Source organism: Cupressus sempervirens, chromosome 9 (assembly GCF_028749045.1).
Source record: "Cupressus sempervirens isolate cs-2001-9-10 chromosome 9, ASM2874904v1, whole genome shotgun sequence".
Lineage (NCBI taxonomy): Eukaryota > Viridiplantae > Streptophyta > Pinopsida > Cupressales > Cupressaceae > Cupressus > Cupressus sempervirens.
In genome coordinates, this window is record NC_143126.1 from 491,410,637 (window position 1) to 491,436,165 (window position 25,529).

The 25,529-nt window shown below is 36.4% G+C and overlaps 1 protein-coding gene and 1 non-coding gene across 5 annotated transcripts in view; both read right to left on the reverse strand.

The window, feature by feature from the left end:
- Window positions 1-6,095: 6,095 nt before the first annotated feature.
- Window positions 6,096-25,529, reverse strand: part of LOC149539472 (uncharacterized) — a 29,867-nt gene continuing 10,433 nt past the window's right edge. For 2 of the 4 annotated variants that reach the window (XM_089800713.1, XM_089800715.1), the window contains 6 exons: window positions 7,978-8,014; window positions 7,742-7,883; window positions 7,414-7,596; window positions 6,957-7,058; window positions 6,700-6,855; window positions 6,096-6,577 (listed from right to left, as the gene is read on the reverse strand). In XM_089800713.1, coding sequence (XP_089656839.1) covers window positions 6,416-6,577; window positions 6,700-6,855; window positions 6,957-7,058; window positions 7,414-7,596; window positions 7,742-7,883; window positions 7,978-8,014 — 782 coding nt within the window. In that variant the 3' untranslated portion in view covers window positions 6,096-6,415. Of the gene's footprint in view, window positions 6,578-6,699; window positions 6,856-6,956; window positions 7,059-7,413; window positions 7,597-7,729; window positions 7,884-7,977; window positions 8,015-25,529 lie in introns of all 4 variants that reach the window. The other 2 variants (XM_089800712.1, XM_089800714.1) reach the window with 1 other exon arrangement.
- On the reverse strand, window positions 23,506-23,586 carry LOC149539473 (small nucleolar RNA J33). The gene has a single exon (XR_016356587.1). It is a non-coding gene; the product is annotated as a small nucleolar RNA J33 (small nucleolar RNA).

Genomic DNA, 25,529 nt, shown 5'->3' on the forward strand with positions numbered 1-25,529 from the left:
GCATGGTTGCGACCTTGCATTCCATAGTATGCCTTGTCAGTATGAAAGGATACTAGTGGCCGCATGAGATCTGTATGGACCCGTGGAGTTTAGCTAACTGCCAGGGTAACTTGTACGAGATAAATGCAATGACACTTTCCCGCTTGCATAGTAGGTTCCTACATGTCATTGTGTGCCTCTAGGAAGTAGATGTCTGTTTTGTGATTGGAACCTTTGAGTTAGTATACTTTTAGGATTCTTGGACTTTAGAGTCGTGTGCTATGTGGTTTTGATAACTTTTTTGGGACTTGAGATTATCTCCTCAGCACAGTGGGAGTGGACCACTTAGGTACCACGCGGTCGGGTGGTAGTGTATTTTCCACTCTTATCATTTGAGATTCATTGAGACTTTGTGGTTAATGCGTCCTTCGTGATGGTGGATGTGTATCCTTTCATTGATGATTAGCATATGTTAGATGATGATATCTTATGCTTTACTTTTTATGTTAGTAGGATGTTTAGGAGTGACATTCCTACTATGATAATACCGATGATCTCTTCGGTGCTTGGAATGTTACGCACGGAGAGATGGCTAGGATCCACGATGGTCTAATGATGCTATTAACGGTTGGGAGGAACCGTGCACTTAGCTTATTTATTTGATCTTTCTGATAGATGTAAATGACTTTTATGATGATGTATCATGAGTGTCATGTGATTATCTTTACTTTGATGTATCATGGATTAGAATATGGATATTCTTTTAAGCCTTCATACCCTGTGACATGTACAGTGGATGAATGAGCAGTTGGATATGTAATAATTGAACATTGGACTTATCATATTATTTCATGTGGATGTTGTACTAGATGGATTCATGTAAGTAATTCACATTAAGGGGATCTTAAAGAATGTAATCTGTTGTATATGTTAAGTTTACTCTTTAGATAGACATTGCTATTGCTTTCATTATTGTGCATAAGTTGTATGTGGTAATTACCTCCAAAAAAAAAAAAAAAAATGCTACCAAACTTAGTGAAATACTAGGTTAATTCTTTGGATCCCTTGATGGGGCATTACAGTAGATCCATAAAGAATCTATCCAGGACCTATTGCATTGCATTGTCTCATGATGTTGGTTTCATTCCTCTATAATGTTTGGTGTGAATGTTATCCTTGGATGACTATATGGCATGTGGTTGCGGTCGGATCATTATATCCATTAGCACGGTGGGTGTGGACCTACGGGCACCATGTGGTTGGGAGGTATAGCTACCTATACCACTATCGAGGATTGGTGTACATAAATGTTCTACTTCTAGTTTGAAGTCAGTGCTAGATATTCACTTGGTACTTTGGTGTATCTGGGGTATGTTCCCTTTTGATTTATGCTTTATCTTGGATGCATTGATATCATGTTTAGATGATGTTTAGTATGTTACTTGATACATTCCTTTTTCATGATGTTGTATCATATTGCTAGATGATGTTTCTTACCATTGCTTTGGATTAGTGATGTTATTGGTAGGTTAGCATGTGGGATGTACTTGTCCTTATGATGTTAATTGATGGTTATTGGTAAGAACGATCTCATGAGACAACTCCAATTATCTTGATGGCGATTTGAGATTCATGCTTGAGGGTATGGTTAGGGCCCTTGAGGCCTTATGATGCCATTATGGTAAGGAGGAAATGAGCACAGTTGTATTGAGTTGGTTATATCATGCTCAGAGAGAATATATTATGGTTCTCTATTCCTTATTACTATGATGTTGCTTACATTCATGTTTTGGTTATGATACTATGGTTTAAATGGATAGATGATCTTGCTTCTCCACTCTAGTATGTGAGGGTTATTTGATCTCTTTTATACTTCAAGTGATCATTCTTCAAGCTTGGTGGTTCTGGTACTCCCCACTGTGGAGGTTCTAACCCTACTTTGCCTCTTAGATGGCTAATTGGCCTTATGTTCTAAACCTGGGCAATACTTGTTCAAAATTGGGCGATACTGGCAAAGTATCGTACTGCAGTAGTGAAGAGTATTCTACGATACTGGTAAAGTATCGCATGGCCATAGTAGAAAGTATCACCATAGTAGAAAGTATCACACGTGGTCTATGGAAAAACCTCCTCGAGCAAACAACGAGCAATTTCTGACTTGTTCGATGCGCCCTTGAAGGAGATTAGGGTATCCTTTTGGGCGTTGTTGCTTCCTGTATAAAAAATATATCATTCTCTTCCTTCATTCTTCTTCTTCTTCCTCCTTATAACTAAGATTTGTTTTTTTCATATGTGACGATTCATTTGAGATAGGTTCCAGAGCTCTCCGAGTTAAGATAAAGATTCTAGAAAATCTCAAGGCTTCAGAATTTCAAACTTAGCCAATTTCAAGATTTAGCATTTGTCTTTTAGCATGGTGTCAAGTAGATGAGTGGTTGTAACCTTGAGCCCTTGTCTTGTACATGACTGTTTGAGGCTCTCTGCTTATAATTCTTGATTGTGATATGGTTAGTTGGAAATGGACTTGTATATTTAACCATGCTAGGAAATAGGGCTTAAAAATAATAGCTCTCCTTGTTTATTCTCATGATTCGTGTGATTTGTAGTTGTAAATTATGGTTTAGTGCTTGGGGATCTTTGGAAGTGTTTGTAAGACTTTCGATGGTGTAAGTGAACATGTGAGTTTAGCCATGTTCCCTAATTCATTATCTTGTATAGATGTCTCATTCTTGCACTCGGTTACTTTATGTTGTTGTTAAGTAACTTATCTTAAGAAAAAAATTATTCAGTGCATGTTTTATCCTTGTGTTCCAAGGATCTCTAAGCGGGGCACTATAGAAAGTAGAGTTTCCCACAATTGTTTTAGCTTCATCGACCTTCAAGAACTAACCAAGGGATGAACTCAAAGCAAGAAATCTCACAGAAATGGAGTGGGAGTTTTGAAAGGTGAACCCACACTGGATGCACATTGAGTGGTTCAATAAGCTAATGAAATTGTCCAAGATTTGACAGAAAGGGAGTCATTCGCCCAAACCCACAATTTGTTCAAAAACCATAACATGATATTTAGAAGAAACTAGCGCAATAAAAACCCCTTAGCACAAGGGTAGAGCTCAATGTCACCCAAGCTTAATTGTCTCCAAGAGTTGGTAACCCAGCAGTGCATATCTAGAAGAGAGGGCCAAAGGCCTACGAAACTACCAACCAACCCACGACTCTAGTAGAACTCCACATTATCCGCCACCTGAGGGCCACAAACCATCACATGTGTTGTCTTGGCATAGACAATGAGTTCAGCTTCACCTTGGAAGAGATGGTAGCAACAAATTTGGCAACATGAATGTAGCTCAAATGTAGGGGAGGGGGGGAACTCTCCCTTGTTAGCTTTCGAATGAGAACCACCAACACCAATAGCCAAATACTAGCATCCAATCCAAGAAAGGGGTAATAGAACGTTGTGATCAATCAAAAGTAAAGCACCATTGCACATTTGTAGGGAAGTGGTTGGAGCAAAAAAAATGCCAATAGGGAAAAGAGGTGGCTCATTGGTAAGTACAACAAAGGGCTCATACAATGCATAGGCACATAGAAAAACCAAACCACTAACTAGCGCAAAAGGCCCATTAATTCCAACCCATGCGCATTTGAGACCAAACATAGGCAATGTCATGTGGGGGGGAAGCAGAAATAAGAGGCTCCCCAAAAAAGAAAAGAATCCCCAATAAGAGGCTCCCCAATAGCGGAAAGAATCCCCAAGCTAGGTGTAGGAAAACCATTGCCAAACCAACTAAAAGAAGGGCCCCCAATAATCGGCAAGTAGCATTCCCAAATGCAAACCCTACACCAAGTTGGAAGTATTTGAAATTCTCGAGCAAGAAGAGTCATTAGCGTTCTCCATCCCACGCATTTTTCTAGTTGCTCAAAAACTCCCTTTTCTCATATTGAACATTCATTTCACTCTAAACTTCCACATTTACACTAAAATCTCCAAAATCACACTCAAGTAATATTCCAATTTTATTTCTACTCTCCTTTTGTGGGACAATTAAAGAATGCAATGTATAATCTTTAACTAGTGGTGACTCTTAATTAACTATGATAATTGCATGAGTCAACTCTAAATAAACTTACATGTCATGAAGTCATATAGCCCTTGAATGATGTACGAATAATGGTGATGTTATGTTCTTTGTTGATTCCCTTTCTCTTATCAGTGTTTTTGGGAACATTGGTGCCATGAGCACTTTCTTTTTGTCCAAACAATGTCAATGGCAACAACATGGGAAACCTTGTCTTTCCTCTTAACTATGTTTCTTTTGTTCTCATTGCCAATGGAATGGTTTGTGGGTTGTTGGCCATGGTCGGTTAAGGGAGTCCCTATGATTCTTCTCACCTTCCTAAGCATAGAAAGGAATGGCCCCCTTATTGTTCATATTCCTTGTTATAATTTTTAGGCAATATATGATTGACAATGAAGTTTTCTATGCTAGTCAAATCTGATTTGTAGATTAATTCCTTCTAGGCTTCACTCCTAGATGTGCATAAGTGGGCTTAAGAGACTTGGAGACCTCTCACTAAATGTGTGACTAAGCTTTTTACTTTATTATGGATTTCTTATCATGTGCTTCCAAACTATTGAGCACATAGTAATGGTGTTAGATAGTAGGTTGTGAAATGGATCTCAAATTATGGTTTCCCTCTTACGGTTTTATGATTAAATCTCTCAATGTTTTGTCAAATATCCTTCCCCTAATTTAATAAAGATTATTGTTTTAAAGATATTGACAATATTATTGGTCATTTTTTGAAGGTAGATTCAGCCATATCAATATCAATAACAATTTTTTTCCCATATTTTGGTAGGCAACACTTTCAAGACTCTTCAAAGAGAGGTTGTATTGATTGTTGAGAATAGGCAATGAATCTAGGTTGATTACAAGGGCCTAGTAATCCATTATAGAGAATGCTTTGCTACTAGACATCTTGCTTTTGATAGTCTCCAATCTCACCACAAGATAGCAACCTCAACAACATGGTGGTAGAATGCTCTCCCCAATCATTTGTCAAATACCATGTACCAGATTGTGCAATAATGTATCTCTTTGATTTCTTGTTCCTTTAAAAATCATCTAAGCAAGGCTAGAGAGGTGCTTCCATCAATGTGAGCCCTAGATGTTTCATGCAGTCTACTATAGAGCATTGCTGATCAAATGGATTGATTGCCCCATATCCCAAAACTTAGTGTGCAAAAGGCATTGTTAGTCTTCAAGCTTTCTCTGTGCATGACAGTCTTGATCATTGTAAGGGTCAACCTACTAATGGACACATCATACCCTCCCCATGTCATGAAGAATTGGTTAAACAATCACATACAATGCAATCTTACATATTCCTTGAAAACTTGTTCTTAAATGGCATATTGATAGGCTTGTCCCCTTTTTCTTAAATCTCTTGTACGCATGGTGGTACTTTGCATGTACCTTTAGTTAGCCTTGAAACATAGCTAGCATTCACCTTGTAAAATGTGGCCATACCTCTCTATTAAACTTGGACTGTGTGTCAAAAGTCTCAATCTTGCTCTTTCCCCACTAATAAGATCCCAACAGCAATGTTGTGGCTTGGACAATTTCAGTGTAGTGTATGTCATATATTCAGCATTATGCCATCATGAACTTTTATAACTGTGTGACATGCCTCTGGCATCAAATCCATTTATACAGTATCTCGGCCTTGATTTTTCTTTAGACACCACGACAATGTGATTGACTTGTAATTTGAATAGATTTTAATACTGAAAAGAACTAGCATATTAATTCAACAGATGCCTTGTCAAAGTGTCATTTCTAAAATTACATAACTACAAATACCTTATTATGGAGAGATTTATTTATCAACATTAAAAAAGAATAACTGCTTGAAAACCAATTACTACTTAACTACAGATATTTGCCACTCATTAGCTCTATGAAACGGAGGTATAAACTGTTTATTTTTTCCATAGATGGGGTATGCCACACATCGTGCAGCTATAAGCACTCAAGATGGCTGTAATTTCCTTTGCACACTATCTTCCAATCTGGTGTATCCATTAAACATTCTTCAATAAAGAATCAACATGCACCTCCAACAACTTTCAATTTTTATAACAAAACTAATTCCCTTAATACCCGCACATTCTAGCAAAACACAAATTCTTCATGTTCTTCGAATTATGCTTGACAAAGGGGATTTTGACAAAGGGGATTACAAACAGTGGGAAATTTAAATACTTCTGAATTATTCAATTGCAGAAGATGATTATTATAGACATTTTTCTTCACAGCAGGCAAAAGCTGGAAAGCCGAAAATAAAAGATGGACCCAAATTACAATACAGAGGATTTCTATAAATCGGCAAAACTTGAATTGCTAGGGTAAGCTTCACATATTATCAATTCTCAAATAAGGGAATTGATATCACCAGTCTTGAACACAGATGAGATGCCCGATGGAATTCCTTCTCGAGGACTATTTGTATTGGGATCCAAAGGAGGCATTGCACGAACCTCAGAAAATGTCCCACCATCAAAGGTATAGGCATAAGGCAAGGCAGTGATGACCTGAAGAATGCAGGATTATGCTTAGTTTAGGTGTTGTCAACTAAATTTATAGCCAGAAAGAAATCTATCCCTAGGCAATGGCATGGAAGTAAAATGGTTATCTAATGATAGAAGAAACAAACCTGAAGTTGCAACATCTCCATTTCTGTAAGCCCAGCAAGATGAGCAATGATACAGCGTAAAACATTTCCATGGGCCACAACAAGCACATTACGATGCTCCTCTAGTCTTGGGATCACTGTTGACTTGAAAAATCTGACAGATCTTGACGCAGTGTCCTGGGTGAAACAAAAGTTTAATATTTCCTGTCTATTGAATAAGCATACACAAAATATCTACATAACAAATCTTGGGTGTATTTGCAGCCCAAGTACCAAACCTTCAGACTTTCTCCATGTGGAGGCCTTGTATCATAGCTCCTCCTCCACATCTTCACAGTCTCTTCCCCAAACTCTTTGATTGCAGCCTCCTTACTCAAGCCCTGCAGATAAAATATGATAATGTAATATGAGCCAAAACTTAATTCACATCTTGACAGCAAAAGGAATTCAAATGGAGAAAGACATGGAGTTCGATGTGAAACGTCATCTGTTAGTTCTTGGCTGCCCAGTAAAACTTGAAATTGTATGTCTTTTTGAAAAGACGTGCCTGGCAGAAGATGTTTAAACACAATAAAGACTAAACATGCACGCCATGGATGGACAGTATTATGAATCTCTTTGACAGTCGGAAAATATTAGGAAGTAATATCCTGATCCATTTCAACCTCATCTCAGTAACAAAATAATGAGTCATTTATACCTAAATGCTTGAAGAGTGAAGGATTAGAACTAAACCTGGAGATCACCATAGCTACGCTCATTAAGAGCAGGATCTGCATAAACTGGAACCATATGGCAGGAAGCATGCTTTAAGGCCTTAGCAGCTGCATCCCGGAGCCTCAGCCTGTTAGCGTCACCAGTCTTCCCTCTACCATGGAAACCACCTCTTACTATAACTGGCACGCGCTTGTATATATTCTGCATCCAAAAATAAGAAAGAAAGGAACAGATCATCTAAATCTTCCATACAGAAAAAAAAGGTAATCGTGCAGTATGGTGTGAACTGAGCCTTAAGAGTAAAGCATTTATGTCAAAAAAACTAAAAACATACAGTACTTAAAACCTGTGTCATTGCAATGAGGGCTGTTTGTTTGGCTCTGACCAATCTGCTGGTGAAGATAATGTCAAAATCAATTTCACGGACAGCACGACCACTGGCTAAAGCATCCATAACTCCTTTTTCTGTAAGGGGTATATCCACATCTCTGAAATAAAGAGAATAAAAACACAGACAATTAGCATATTTCAAATGGAGAAAAATGCATGTATATAGTAACTTGAAAGTGGAAGGCAACTAACCCTGTGAAAAGATTCAAGTAATTCCACATACTCTCCCCTACAGGATTTAAAAAAAGTGTTAAGCTAGGCAGTAGAATATAAATCTAGAATATTAAAATGTATTCAAATCAATCACTGCAAATATAGGCAAAATATGATTTTTGTCTGAATACATAACAAATACAAAATAGTGCACATATATCTGTGTACACTGCAACATTCAAATTCATGGACATATTCAGTTTTAATTAAGATGTAGAGATGTGAGAAACAAGTTAAACACTTCATATACAGGATACAAGATTCTTGTAAGTATCAAAGAATAAGTGTCCTAAGTTCTAAGACTTTGTTCCAGATGGAGAAGATTGGCAAAATTGAGGGGTTTTTCTACTCTATAAGGTAGACTGCTAAGCAAACAAGAAGAAACCTTATTAGTTGGCAATATGTTTATGTCATAGTTCTTTCTACTCTAAAAGGTAGGCCAACATTGTAAACATGCTCTAATATGAAAGAAAAAGATTATATTAATGTTCCCTATAAACAAAAACAGGTCAATGGGGCTCGAAATTATATTCAGTTGAAATAGAAAAGTACTACAGTAAAATGAGGCATAGGAAATAGCATTAAGAAGTATACAGCAAAAAATATACAAAAGGATCCAAATTGTATAAAAAATCAAAAACTTCCTATTTTTGTAGAAATAAAGTTGTACTCAGTTTTATTACTCAGAACATCTAGGCTTGAATCATGTCCATAAACATTTGACAGGACAGCATTCCAAGCATAAAAGATGGTGTTAACATAGTAACCACAATTTATATCAGAAAACTATAGATTTTAATTTATGTAAGTTCCAGTCATATTCCTATCTGTCAACCTGCAATCTTTGTTGCAAAATTGATTATCAGTTTGTGTCACGTATATGAATGATTGCATCCTTGATTCCTCTTCAAGAGTTTTATGGTTGGTTATGGATTGTTTAATGTGCATGATCAGAAAAGAAAAGAAACAACAGTTTGTTTGAGAATATAGATGCAATCTCTAGTTAAGTTTGTGTTACACAATTTGGTTTACTCATATTTTAGGGTTTACAGTGGAAATTTTCACATGTTCAATAGTATCATAATAGCTTGTAGACATTGTTCTATGATAAGATAAATTGGGTGACGGCCTGAAACCTTGCAAAAAAGCCAAACATGCAGATGAGCAGGAGGAACTCAGAAGCAATGAGACCACCAACACTAGGAAAGAGAATACCCTTTTCAAAAAGCATGACTTTTGACTGAAGCAACCAACCAATGGGAACAAGGGACCAAACCCCACAAAAAGCTTCATATGATCAAAACATACGAGTTTAGGAACCCTGAACCGTCTTCCACACAAGAACCCTTGTGTTAGATTCAACATAGCCAAAGAAACCAAGAACTAACAGCGATTTTGAAAGGCTTCTGGCAACGTTTTACCGGGAGGAGTTAAATCCACCAAGAAGACTCACTGTCTGAGATGTGAAGGTTAAAGCCACCTTCAAGGATTTACAAATCCAAATGATGAACTGACTGATGACAACACATTTGTCTTAATAGTTCCAATGAAGTGCACTATGAATGATAACAGATTCCACTCATACCTCTTCTCAAAGCATATGAAAATCCTTCAGCTCTGCCCATATATATACATACATATATATATATATAAACATTGAACTATATATATATATATATATATAGTTCAATGTTTTGATAAAATCAGTGTCATGAAATATTCAATGCAAAAACTATAGTATGGGATTCAGCTCCAGACAATATTTCACTATTCTCGACACATTAGATGTGCTGTTCACCATGAAGTCTGCTATAAACTGAGTGAGAACAATGACCAGAGCATTGACAAATCTAAGTCTTCATGTGGTTTGCCATATTTGCCAAACTTTTGCCACGAACACGAACAGAAACAAAAGAAAATTTGTGTAAAGGCTTGTGAGGTTTGATTATCAAGAACCTGGTGACAGGTCATTTGTTATCACAGATTACAGTTTGGAATACATTTCATCCAACAAAATATATAGAGCATCAAGAGCTAGGAAAGAACAACACATTCAGGTGTCTTAGGCATGACAATTCACAATTGGAAAGTTCATCTGGAGTTTGTTTACCATGGAGGAAAATATGGAAAAGCATAAGGACGGAGTTTAAGAAGGTTTCATGTGCATGCTAAGTTGAGTGATCCAAGCAACCTTTGCATTATAATCTCTGAAATGATCTTCCAGGTGCTTTCTGAGTTCCAAATAGTAAATATTGACTCTACTCTAGTCACATTTGGTGTCTAAATGAACAATAATACGTGAATGCATGGCAGGGATGTATGAGCAGTGGTGGTGTGAGTTGCAACCGAGGGAGTAGGTGGTGTTGGCACAAGCTCTTCCCTTCTTATTTGGTCGTGTTGTGTGGGGTGGTTGTCTTTAAATTGAACAGTGAGGGGTCTTCCTATGTTGTCCTTAAAGACTGAGTTGAGACATCCTTCAAAGAGGAAGAGTCCATACAGATTGTGATTAGTTTCTTTGAAGAGAAGGAATTAACGTTCAAAGGGAGTTCAACAAACCATTAGAGGCAACCTTGGACAAGGAGGTCAGAAGTGTGATGCAAGAACTTGAGCTTTAGAGGGAGCAAGCAGAGGATCTACTTCAGTTGTTTCCAAGGATCTTGGTCACTTCAGTTCAAATGGAGTAGACCACATCAAGATGGTTTCTCTAGTGCTCAGGGAACAGGACTATGATTCATGGGATGGAGTCCCATGTGTGTACATTGTAAGGCCTTTATGTGAACACCTAATACATTATATTCTTGGGTAGATAGATACTTGGTGAGCTTGGATTCATCAAGAATGATGCAGACTCCAAACTTGTATTTCATGACAGCTCAAAGCATGTGAAGATCAAATATAACTATATTAGAGATATCGAGCAAAGGAATGCTATTCGGTTTGAGGTGCAATCCCTTGTTAATGAATTCTTCTCTATAAGGAAGTTTGAGGTGCAACCCCTTGTATGTATTATTCTCTAAGATGGAAAAATTTGAGGTATCATCCCTTGTAGTATTTTTCTCTAAGACGAAAATTTGAGGTGTCAACCCTTGTAATGCATTCTTCTCTATAAGGAAGTTTACAATTTTCAGATGTTTACAATTAGACATTGACCTTGAGTTGTGTAAGACTTGGCTATCAGAGGAGAGGAGAAGCATTGCCATGGGCTTAACCTCCCAATCGTGGACCCTTAATTATCGCCACACAATCTCTACCAAGAAAGGCCCTCCCTACCCAGGGAATTCTCTATTGTAAACATTATCTCATCTAAGAAAATCTCTTTCAAAATCATAATTAAAGAGAGTGCGACTTATACAAGGGTATTTGAAATATATTCCCTGAGATAAGAAAACTACACCTTGTGAATCAAGATTGGTATATGCTTTTAAATTCAATACCATTGTATAATGATAGAGCCATAATGGCAAATGTAATGGTTGCAAATATAAGTGCTTAGATATCTAAAAACTATCCTTTACATTGCCAACGCCAGAATGGCAGATGTATTGGTTGTGCAAATGGATGCTTAAACATTCAGATATCTTTTGTAATGCCAATGCCAAAATGGAAAATGTATTGGTTATGCATATAAATGCTTTAACATTCAGAATTCCTTTATAATGCCAAGGCCAATTCAAAAGATACATTCACTATGATTACAATTGTTCATACAACCACCCAATGAATCATCCAGAATAACCAGCATGGTCAAGATGAAGGGTGTGAAATAGGAATCATTGAACTACAATTACTCTTGCGTGATAAAAGAAAAGAACCATCAGTAACTCAAGCAACATGATTTGTTTAAAAAACCGATGTCAGCTCATAACAGTCCTTAGTTTAGTCTTGTTGTCAAGTCGAGCAGTGGGTGATTGGGTACATAGTGCCCTCACAAATCCTTGGCCAAGGTAGGTTAGTGGCATGCTTGCTGCTATGAACACTAGAGGTCAGGGTGCTAACAGTTGGCAAATAGGTGTATGGAAGGTATCCTAAGCCTAGCTGGTTGTTTAGTCGACGCTTTAACACCAGGATGCTCAATGGTTGGACAGTGGTGCCCCAAGCCTAATTCCCAGGGTAGGGAGGGCCTTTCTTGGTAGAGATTGTGTAGGGATAATTAAGGGTCTGCGACTCAAGGTCAAAGTGTAATTGTAAACATCTGAAATTTGGGTACTTTACTTTACATTTATGCTTTGCATTTTCAGTTAAGTAATTTAGTTCGATGAAATGGTTAGCTTCTCTTTATTTGGATTAAGGCAGTTAATTCAATTAATCATTTACTTGTTTATGTATAATTCTAAGTTGCCGGTTCGGATTTTGGTTCGGATGCGAGTTTGACATCCGAGTTCGAAATTCGTTCAAAAATTTTTTGGGTTGGGTTTGGGTTTGTATTGGGTTCGTCCGTACAAGATGTTTATGTGTGTGTTGCTTGTAGAGTGTTTCTTGTAGTTGTAACCCATGTTTGTTGAGTATAGGGAGTGCCTATAGAGTTGGAGACTATATCAAAAATTGATCACAGAATGTCTATTGTAGATTGTCCATAGAATGCAATGAAAAATGCCTCCGTGGATCATGGATGCTCTGCGATAAACAGTTCAGATTTCTCGTTCTCAACTATACATTATACAGAACATTCGTGAAATGCCCATTCGGATTTCTCATTCTGGTTACCGTAATTGATTATATGGTGGACGGTATTTAGTGAATGTTAAGTTTTATGTAATTTATTTCAGATTTCCCAAACTCTATAAATTCAGTTCAAATTCTGCCCGGGCTCTACTAACGTCTAACAAAGTTGCTACAAATTCCCCCAAAATTGTCCAGGGTCTGAAATAGCGAATCTGCAGGGAATTTTGTAGGCATCAGGTGAATTTGAACAGTTTTCGAACCCACTATGAATCTCAACGAATCGAATGTCAAATTTGAGGATTTCTAAGCAAATACGGAAACTTAGGTATAAATGGAAAGGAAAACAATATCCATGCATAGGTGGTTATAATTGTCTTTCATGTTGCATTGAAATATTTCTTAGATATTTCCAATACATTAATTTAGTATGAATTTTAACATGTTACAAGTAGCCTTAATGGAGGTCATGTGAGAGACTCCATGACTTAGCGCTTAATGGAGGTCATGTGAGAGACTCCATGACTTAGCGATTGTGCTAATAGTTCTAAGAGTAGCCATGGTGAACGTCATGATGAGATGATGACAATACGTTGAGTGGTTCTGTAATGAGCACTTGTGTTCATTTGCATTCCAAATCATGAGAGCAGTCATTGAGAGCACCACGTAGGAGTAGCCATGGTGCACATTACTCTAACTTAGATATCAAGAAAATTTCCTCCCTAGCTAAGAGAAGGTGTTAATATTATTGTAGTTGTGGTCGGATTCCATCAGGCCGACATATATAACATTAAGTTTGTGATAACATGATTATTGTGATATAATAATTATATTGATAAAATTATTGTGATTGATAATATAATAGTTGATAAAATTATTGTGATTGATAATTTAATAGTTATGAAGAGACATGCAACATATGAAAAGTCATGCATTTGGAAATATGAAGACACTTGTTTTAGAAAATTGAAGCGACCTTTGGTTCTGATACAAAGTCTCTCAATTTAATATTTATGTGTGTGTGCGTGTGTGTGTGTGTGTGATTTCTTTGTATGATAATACACGACATCAAGTTGAAAGCATTGTACTTAAACTTTCATTATTAATAAAAGAGATTTTTCTGATGTTGCTGGGTTCTTCCCTCGAGTTGGAGAGTTTTCCCAGGATAAATGTGTGGTGTCTTTATGTGCTTATTTTTGTTTTTATTTTCTTTATTGTTGTCTATCATTATTTCTGGTAAAAACATTTACATGGTAACAAAGCAGGTTGGATAACAAATAAGGATATTCAAATTTAGGTATTTTTCTAGATTGCTTGGGGCATATTGAATTTTCTGCACCATTGGTATTGGGAGATCTACCTTCAATCAATCTGAAGTCTTCTGGGAGGAACTTTGCTTGGAATGGATGTCGGGCATTACTTTTATCTTGCTCTAGTGTGAGTAAATATCCATGAGGCAGGAACAATTCTTTGAAGGTTGGTTGTTTATTAATGTCATGTTTCTCATTGAGTGCAGAGAAGGCTATCTCAATGTTCCATAAATTTATTTGGAGATTGTTGGGATGAAAGATTGTGTGGGTCTTTCTGCTGTGGGGTTAATGGAAAAGAGGAAGTGGCTGTGTAAGCTTCTGCTGTGCGTGAACTTCCATAGATGATTCTGCGGCTTCCTTCCAATTGGTAAGATTCTCTTCATCAATAAGTTCTGAGATTAATTCATATATGTGAGGACAACTATCAAATGTTTGGGGATTGTATTTAAATTGCCAAAATATCTTTTATTATGTTATCAGCCTTCATAAATTTTGCAAAACGAAATATTATTTTACTGGTGAAGAGATATCAATCAAATAACTTGAAAAGATTATATCATTAGCCGAGAGAATAAGTCAAAAAGTGAGTTGAAGGTTCAACAGCTGAAACTATCATTTGGCAAATAATACTAAGTTTTTTAACTAAATGTTTTATATGCTAGTATAGTTTGGAGATGAAATGTTAGAATATTGCAGAAGATTAAAGAAATGGAAATACTTGAGAAAATATTTGTAGAGGAAATATTCCTATTGGTTGGCAAAGACTCCGATATTCACGTGAAGAAATATGTCTAGCTTTCTTAAAGAAACAACAATATTTGCAAGGTTTTAATGCTTTGATGTAGTTCTGAGTTTTTCTGGTGATCGTGACTGATGTCTAATATTGGTATTCAGTGTGTATGCAATCTGAGTTATGGCACAAACTTTGGGAAGGCATTCTTACATAATGGACAAATAGAAAAGGCTGATGTCATTTAGATAAAGAGAGTGGCAATTCTAGGGGTTATGGCTTTGTCATATTTACCACTAAATCGAGTGCTTTAAGTGCACCAAGTGTTCCATAGAGGAAATCAATGGTCAAAGGTCTCCCTGCTCACTAAGAAATGACCAACGCAAAAGTAGCCTCAACTCATACACACAATACCTTGTCCAGGATGATCTGTTAATCCCGCCACACAGGGTCTGAGAGGATTTTGTTAATACCACAATGCTTGCCTTAGGTGCGTATATTGATCCACCTGTGTTTGATCCAATGGTAAATTCCACCTTTTCTGGCCATCTCAATTCTCAACCCATGTTGGGTAATTTTCAATCTCCAAACCAATGGAGAGATTCAGACCTACAATATGAACTTGGAACAGAAGTTGAAAAGTCTTCCTTGTTGATAAGTAGGAGATGATTTCCACAACTAGTCAAATTGTGATGTGAATATCAGGATTTAACTGTGTGATTTTTGAGTCAAACTCGATGACCCATGTTTCATGAGTAGTGATTTAACATGAATCCATCTCTCATGAGAATAAATGGAACACTTAGCACTCATTGGATCTAGGTGATGCTCACAGGGGTGAAGCACCATGTTGAAAAGTCTTCCTTGTTGTTCGAACAAGACAATCATCTTTACAGCAGGGTTAAGCTCACGATTAGTAACATCAAACAGTGGTGTGGGTTCATGCGGATGGATGATAGTGTTTCTGGTGTCTGATGTTCTAAGGTTCTGAGTATTGAAGAAAGTAATCATTCTTTGTTTTGTTTTAGTGAAGGGTCGTATCTGATATTAGCCTTGTTTTGGTATTGTGCTTCAGCATTGAAAAGTGCCGTATCTGATATAAGCTTTGTTATGCATCATGCTTCAGCACTGAGAGTGTTGTTCTCTATTTTAGCTTTGATAGTTCTCTCTTGATTAAAAATAAAAAATTAAATGAAAAACTGAGTAGAATAAAATCACTTATTTAAGTAGTCTAGGTAAGACTGTAACTACAATCTTCATGTCTGAGTTATCATTGAATCTGCTACAGCTATCTCTGCATCTGCTTCAGACATTTTGTGTATGGGCATACTTATATTGATTGTTAAGAGTTAAGAGTTGATTAAGCCTAAGAGCAGCTTTCAAGTTTTGTATATCCAAACTACAAAGAGATATAATATTTTATGATTTTTTTTTGTTACAGCAATGGGAATAGTATTTGCTTTTTAGCATTGATCACTATATATCTTTTTATGATAAGTTGATTTTATCTCTCTTGGTTGTAGGACGCATCAAGATGCAATGAGATGATTATATACAAAAGCCATGAACATGGGACATTGCTTGCAGTCATAGGACTGAATTGATGATACATATTTTTTATTAAAAGAGGAAGATCGTATACTGGAAATGATCTTCAAAGGGAGACTATTCAGCTTCAGAGGGAGATTATGTGACAGAGGAATATGGTTAATTCTTTGCATGCTTATGTGACAGTGTGACTACTAAAGCTCCATGTTTGGTCAACCTAAAATCAGCTATACTACTCCTCCAGAGAGGGAATCTCTATTGAGAGAGAATCTCAGCCATTCTTATACATGTTGTTGATGAATTATTCTCTATGAAGGAGAAGTTCGAGGTGAAATTCCTTCTTAATGAGTTCTTCTTTGTAAGAGAAGTTCGAGGTGAAATCCCTTGTTAATGAGTTCTTCTCTATGAGAATAGTTTGAGGTGAGATCCCTTGTTCCACCCTCTTCGAGTCGGTATGATGGATCCACCCTCTGTGACTAGACATAGTGGAAATGCATTATTCTCTAGGAGAAGTTTGAGGTGAAAGCCCTCATTCCACCCTCTGCAAGTTGGTATGGTGGACCACCATTTGCGAGTAGGCATGATTAAAATGCATCCTTCTCCAAGAGAAGTCTAAGGTGAAAGCCCTTGTTCCACCCTCTGCGAGTATGTATGGTGGATCCACTCTCTGCAAGTAGGAATGGTGAAAGTAATGTGTGGGAGTCCATGACTTTAATCTTATGCTTTTATGGTTCACCCTCTAGAAGTAGCTATGGTGAGTAATGTTACAATGTTTTAATGAGAATTTATTATTGACATATTTGGTTGGAGCTGCGTGCCTTCCATACTAAAGATCTCTCACTAGGAGAGAGTGTTGAAGATTCTAGCTGCTATAGAGATTTTTATCTCTGATTTTATTATATGCTGAAATTGGGACAATAATTGTGTATTACATCAACAACTAAAGAAGATATTTATAACGATATTCTATCATATTAAGTGAGCACAATGCGGCATTCAACATGTGCTAGGTGTCTCATTATAAGAAGAGACATGCAACATGCGAAAAGTCGTGTTTGGAAATAAGAAGAGACTTGTTTTTAAAATTGAAGAGACCTTTGGTTGAGATATGAAGTCTCTCAATTTAATATGTGTGTGTGTGTGTGGTTACTTTGTATGATAATACACGACATCAAGTTGAAAGCATTGTACTTAGACTTCTTATATTAATAAAAGAGAGATTTTTATGGTGGGTCTGTGTTTTTCCCTCAAGTGGAGGGTTTTCCCGGGATAAATGTATTGTGTCTTTATGTGCCTATTTTTGTTCTTCTTTTCTTTATTGTTGTCTATCATTATTTATAAGCAAAACATTAACATTTTACACCAATGCCCCATTGGAAATGGGGCCCCCCCTTTGCTTTAGTGGTAGGGGTAGTGGTCTTAGATGCTTTCAAAGTTTCAAGTGATCTTAAGCAGTCATGGAAGCAACTTTTGAGTCTCCAAGTTGAAGAGATAAGTTTGGACAACTTCAGTCTGCTAGAAGTCAAGCCTATATAGGGTGTAAATGAGAGTTAGGCTAGGCTAGTCAAGGATATGGAGATGAAACCAAAGGATTTGTGACACAATGAGTTCGAACCTTGTGAAAATCCTTGTTCCATCTTTAGTTTGATATTAGAAAGCTATAAAAGATTGTCGAAGGTGGCACTGTTGGAGGAGTGTTGAATCTGGAAATTTGGCTGAATCTGGAATTTTTTGGAAACTACCAAAATTTAGAATCTTTATTATAACTTAAGTGTAAGTTGCAGTAACTTATACTTAAATGTTATATTTTATATCAATCTCTTTGCCCTCTGAGCTAAAAAATTGACTAAGTCTGGATGAAGAGAGTAAGAGGTGGCGAAATTCCTCTCAGCCCAGGAATTCCACCCAAGACCAATTCCTCTACTCCCGAAATCTCCGCCCAAATGGAACACAAACTTTTGGTGAGGTCAAGCACCCAAGTTATGAGGATGAAAAATTTGAGAATTAGGGGGTGAAAATGATAATATTGTGAAGGCAAAAGGTGAGTTTTGAAGTAAGGTAAAGCATGTGAAGGATTGGAAATCCTCTCAGCCAAGGAATTCCGCCCAAAATCATTCCTCTACTCCCAAGATCTCCACCCAACAAGAAAGACAAATCTTTATGAGAATCAAAGGCACAAGTGGAAGAGATAAGATAATGAATGAAGGATGCAAATGATGAATTGAAGAGGTTAATGATGAAAATGATGAAGGCAAAAGAAGAAAGTTTGATCAAGACGACGCATATAGAGGTGGCCATGTTTGTCCTCACATCCTCAAAATCTCCACCATGGAGAAATTCAAAAATAACAATTTCAATCAATGAGAAATCAATACAAACAAGGAGAAAATTGATCCACCCAAATCAACAAATAGCTGAGGCGATTGGATGATTTATGTGCCTAAGAGGAATATCATTAAATTTAATTACCTATATGGACAAGGTTGGCCAGCATGATGAAAAATTAAGATTAATTTAAATGTTTTAATTGGCCTAAAAAAGCCAAGTCAGCCTAAGGAATAGACCTTCCCTTCCAAGTTCCAAGTTGTATATATAAAGGGGGCAATAGCAATTCATTTGCAACATCAATCACAACAACTTCAGCTCTGCTTAAAACAGTGAGTTTCTTCTCTCATTAGCAACGAATTTGCATCATAAGACAACGAATCACCTCCCTAATGGCAGCGAAACGTCTTATAAAAGCAGCAATTCTCCCTTTATGAGCCATTTGGAAATTTCAAGCAGCAATTTTCAGTATTTTAGGCAGCTTTCTTCCAAAAAACAGAGACAATGGCAGTAAAATGGTGAAATCTGAGCATGATATTCATTACAGAACTTACTTATTTTCCAGATTTCAAGTAATTTCAGGTTCAAGTTGCCAGAATTAATCATTCTACCAATGAAATCAAAATTAAGATTTGCAAGAAGAGAGAGAAATTTGGTCAATTGTCGTTTGCCTCCTTGTTTTGATGTAGAAGGAAGTGGAATTTAGATGCAAATTCATTTCATATCTCAGTCATTTTGTTTATTTCCTATCAATTTTGTGAGCTTAATGAAATCTTTCATTTATTTTGCAAGGTAAATCATTCAAGGAGAAGCTAGGAGGGCAGGGAGATGACGAAAGGCTAAATTCAAGACTTCAAGGAGAGAACAAGTGGATGCTACAAGCCCAAACTCAAGGACTTCAAATGAGGAGAAGATGCAAAATCAGATTATCAAACTGTAAATTCGAAAATCAAGACCAAGATGGAGTACAAGACAGCAAAAAACTCAAGTGAAAGAAAAATCATCAACTTGAATTTCCTCCGGAAATCGAAGTTCATTTTGAAGGGTCTAGCTACATGAAGGACTTAATTACTTCAGGAAGTTCAAGATTCAGAGCTTGCAAGTACAATCAAATTCAAATCATGGTAACAAGAAAATTCCAAAGAATGAAGAAGAAGAAAATTTGCAAGGATGGGGAAAATTTGAGAAGATGAAGCAATTTGGGAGTATACCATCACAATCGAGAGATATTTTCTCATCACCAAAGAAATGATCAAGTCTACAAGATAAGGTTACTGAGGTGGTGCCCACTAGTCTTGTACCAATCAGAAAATTCCAATTAGACATGTTCAAGAACATTCAAGTATATTATGCAGAGTACACAATTTTCACACTGGCTCTCAGAAGCATTGTAATTTTCTTTTTGAAGCATAGAGTGGCACTTTCATTGTTAATTTTCAAATCAGATTATACAAATGCAGCAGAATAACATTATAAAATTAAAAAATGACTCTCAAAGCTATCCTGGGAAAAAGCCACCTCTTGAGGAAGACAACTCAGCCTGCCAAAAAGAAGTCCTTATTAGAGTTCAAATCAATACAAAAGATTTTCTCCCTTATGATTGACATCTACTCACAGTCAATCAATCGGCCTGATTTCCACAACAAAAATCTCAGTCTCAATGAATAAACAAACAACTTAAGCTAAGTGAATGACATGCACAAGAACGATCATTCACAGATCATGAGAATATCATGAACAATAATATGAAAATACTCTAATATATAGAGAGAGAACAGAACAAAATAAAGACACTCCAATCACTGCTAAATCTCCAGTATCATAGAACCAGTGTGGATACTTAGAACAACCAAATACCATTTCACTGCACACAAATAATCTTCAAATTGAAAGAAAAGCAAGAAGTCTCGTTGAGAACATCACATGAAATCCCAAAATGGCAACAACACGTGAGCTTGATAATCATCAAATAGAAGAGACAAATGAAAACTGCCAAAACAAAATTCTTGTCCAAAAGAAGTCACATCCACACCACATCTTTCACATGAATACCAAAATATTATTAAAAAAATCCTCGTGGAGAATGATCTCAATCACCTTTAGTAGAGAAAAAAACTGACCAAAGATGAAAAGTCGCCCATTATCACCAAGCGACTAACCAAGGACATCTGGCATCATTACTATTAGCAAACAGATTTGTCTTCTGTGAAAATCCTTCACAAATAACTCTGAAATGCCCAAACTGAAAGACAAACTCTGAAACCAACAGTTGAGTCACTTGCAATTATTTTGTCAAGTGCTCTCTGAATTTTGAAATGAAGGTACAGCTCCCTCCTTTTGATTTATAGTAAATAATTTTCTGATATGCCTTTAACCAGAAGGCAAAGAAGTAACACTAACATCCATTCATCAACATGATATGAATGCGAAGTTTGATTTAAATAACTCTAAAAGAAAATCAAATTTATGACACACAAACCATCTAATCAATCTTCCCATCTACAGAGAAATGAAATGGAGATTTGATATTCATTTTGCATATTTGGATGAATAAAACCTCAAGATTCCATTACATACCAAAAATCCTTAATAAATGAGAGCAAGATAATATTTGAAATTAGATTGTAATAACCAACAGATCACTCCCAACCAGAGAACTATAAGTTCAAACCAACTGATCTGAAAATGTATTTCCCTTTATTCCAAATATACATACAAAATGACCAACTGATCATTTTGTCCCTAAACCATTAACAAGCTTGCAAAAATAAAATAAGATCATCTCCCTCTACTTCTCTGTTACAACTTGAAAACTAAAGCTGTCTTCCCTTTCCTTCAGAAATGCACAAGCATGTGAAACTTGGAGAACCCCACTACAATAGATTTTCCCCCATTAAATGATCTTCCCCAAGAAGTTGGTAACTACCACAACTTCTTCTTACCGAACCATTTTACATTTTATCTCCTTACCTTGTCCCCCACTTCAATTCACAAATCTTTATGCACATTACAATAATAATTAATTGTATTAAGAATTAATTATTTTACATTCCTCTTCAAATTTAATCCACTAACTCACCTAATTTATTTCTTTTCACATTATGATAATAATTAATTCTCATAGAATTAATTATGTGAGAGATTAATGTTATTTAAATTAATTTGATATTTAATTATTTTGCATTTGAATATTTTAATATTTAATTCTTTTAAAGAATTAAATACTATATAATGCAAAATAATTTATAAATGATCTTTAAAAGCCTACCTTTTGCTAATCTCTCGCTTTGTTGAGTGAAGAGGGGATACTTAGGATTTTAAAACCCTAGTAACAGTGGCTCTAATTGGGGATTGTATTATGTGCCAGGATGCAAAGAACTCCAGAATCTTTGGGTGGTCCAGTGCCTATCCGCTGGGTTGTAGAGTCATCATTCCATCATCTTCCATAAAATCTAAACCTTCTGATACTAATAAAATGACTAATTGACTGCCTACTCCACCAATGATATCGCAGTCCTCTGATTGAGATAAGTTATTGAGTTTAAACCTTGGCTTCCCAATGTACGTAAAGCATTGACTCTATAAATACTTTTGTCATCTTTAAATCTAGCTTACTCTGTGTTGTGTCATTCTTCTCATAATGGTAAGAGTTTTCACTCGCTAAATCAAAAACAAAAGAAGCAACAAGTACAAGTGGGCATTTTTAAGAAGCTCATTTGTCCTGAAAATGAATAAGGCATTGCTTCTTCCATCGAAAAAAGCATTAGTGAGCACGTTCAACTGAACCACTGCAACTTTCATGAGAGCCATAAGCATTTGCAAACCTCCATAATAGTAAAAACCCATTGATTACGTATTGAATGCATTAAAGTCTACATGGTATCTAGTACTCACAATCCTCTCTCAACATTTATTGGGATTGGTGTTGCATCAAGTGAACCTAGAGTACACTGTAATTTCATAACACAAAAATTAGGTTCTTCATTTCTCGTTTTAATGCCAAAACAACTCCTGTTGAATGACCATTCCACTGAAAAATTATGTCTCTCTTACTTTTATATACTCGAGGCCGCTAGATCCAAAAGACAAGAAGGCATTGTTTAGCAACGATGAATCAAGCCTCATAGTTGTCTCCAATGTATGCAACCATCACTAGTGTAATAATCATTGAGCTGGCATATATACAACATTGCTAATGTTTATGACCTTTGAAGCCTTACTCATGCCCCCACGAGTTAAGAACCACAAGCAATCAAAATCATTCGGGTGACCATAGTACACCCTAATCTTCAAAGGATTTGCAAGTACACGCTAGACAAGGGTAACAAAGTTTGTCCCTTGAGATTATATGAACCAAGCAAGTGAAGAAACTGATCCTGTGAACACATTTTCTCTGACGCCCAGTATAGAAAGCTCTCGGATGCAATAGTAGTTTGTGAACTCCTGTAACAAGTTTTGCATTTTGAGTGACTCTTCAAAATAATTTTCTTGATTCATATCAATTGAATGTAATGCATGACATCTTGTGAAAATCAGAGCATGATTCTGATTTTCTGGTTGACCCTCTCGAATTTTCAGTGGCTCAGGTAGCATCACCCTACAGATCTCTGCCTTTTGTTGTAGTGCTGAGTCATACTTGACAAGAACTGAATAATATTACGTAGTTTCTCTTCCAGTTTTGACCTCATCTAAATAAGCTATTCGAAGAACTTCATCGTTCTTCATCAAATACAAGATATCTTTAGCACGACTATCCTGCCTTGCCTTTTGGGCACCATAAATCTGACAAGTAACAACATAAGTAAATTTCAAAAGGGCACAAGCACCTACACCACTCCTTTGTTTTTTTAGGGTACCATTGAGATGGCATACTCATATTCTCATCTACACCATCCCTGAACCTTGATGCTGCAGCAACAAGTTGTTGAAATCCTTTCTGAATATCCATCTCTAATACTGAATCAAGAAAAGCCAAGATTTTGAGAGCTTTGTAATAGTTCATCATCCCTCTCACAATAAGCGCCAATGGTTGATGGAATGTCAAACCCATTAGACTCCCATGCGCGCGAACAGTCTGGTATCCATCTGATTTGCGAGTAGTTAAACCATGCTTGGTGCATTTGATTATTCAAGAACCACGCACATTGCCCAATGATGTTTGCTATCAATAAGTTAAGAGGTATTTGGAAGTTTGAAGGTTTGTGTCAAGCCCGACATGGGATCCTAGAACAAACCTCATCTTCTGACATGTTATTGGTGAATCTTTGGAGTAGGGATTTTCATTTCTAGCCAGTTCCCTTACATATTTTCACATTAGTTGACTATAACAAACGAATTTTCTTAACAGAAAACAAAAGAACTAAAATCTGCTTTTAAGTAGAAATGAGAATAATACTTCAACTAACTTCTGAAACATAACATCTTATAATCCATTTGATGAGATATCAACCAAATAACAATTAACTGAAATGACGATGAACTGAAATAACGATTAACTGAAATAACCATTTCCTAATCATTCTTTGTATACAAGTAAAGTAGATTACTGCCATTTTATTGTAATGTAAGAGGAAGCATAGCAGGGATATAGAAAGAACATACTAAAAGGAACTGGTGAGTCTATAACTGGTTGTGCAAGCCTCGGCTTTCGGGTAAGAGGAGAAGCATTGACTTAGGGTTAACCTCCCAACCGCGGACCACATCCGTCCCCCCACAATCTTTTGAAAAGAAAGGCCCTCCCTACCCTAGGACTAGGCTTAGGATACTACTAGTCCATCCATCCGAGCAATACCGGTGTTTAAAATGTTCTCACAGTTATGGACGAACATGTTTGAATAACTGGCACTACCGACATAATGTGATTCTAAGAAGGCAAGCATGCCTTTAATGACCTTGGCCAAGGTTTTTGGATGTGTTTCTATTACCCAATCACCACCATTCGACTTGACAATAGGAAAATAAGAAATATGGACATGCACAAGCTATTAAATGATTACTTTTTAAAATAATTTATAATTATTATGTCACATCTGAATCTGTTTCATGTTATTGCAGATTTCTCTCTCTCACCTCTTCACCCTCTTCCTTGACCATACAGCCAGGTGAGCCCCAGGTGTTTAAATCTTAGAGTAATCCAACTCTTTTTGCTGAACCTCAGCTGGTGTAAGAATATTACATATTTCAATATGTCATGTCACAGTCTCTATGACTTGAAAAATGATCTTAATAGGCTTGCAAGGAAATATAATTTGATTCTGATATACTTTAGTAAAACAAAGATGTATGGACATGTCATGTACATTTGGTCTTGACTCAACATAGAGAGATTAGACTCATTGAATATTCATTTGATTTTGTAATTCAAAAGTAATGTATGGGATTTTCATGGACACATTCCTTTCTACTGCAAATTCGAAAACAGTTTAAAAACATATAGCAGTCTGAAAATGAAAGGCTGACCACATAACCTGGTCTGAAAATAGAAGACATGAGCCTTGGCTTGATTCTAAGCAACCAGTTCCTTAGATGTGAGCAATCCGAATGCAAAACTTAGAGTAGATATGAATTACAACTGGCCTAAATCACTTGCAACAAAAGGGTAAAATAATGAAATAACATAAGAGAGCAGAGGTAAAATCGTGGGAAAAGAATGTCTTTGACCTCTCCCAACTTCCATAAATAAGGAGGCATTTGAAAATATCAAAGGCTTCCAAGAAGCTGTAACTCTTGAGCAGTTTTAAAAAAGGAAGAAGAATTGTCTTCTTGCATCATCGAAAATATATGCCAAGTGTATATTCCCGCCTCTTATAAGGAAAATAAATAAATATGGAAGAGAACTCAAAGGTTACTAAAAGGATAATTTAAAAACACATATATATTTACTTGCACTTATATATTTTATTAAGATGGCATCATATTTAATGTTTATTCAAGGTTGTACCTATTAAGTATGTATATCT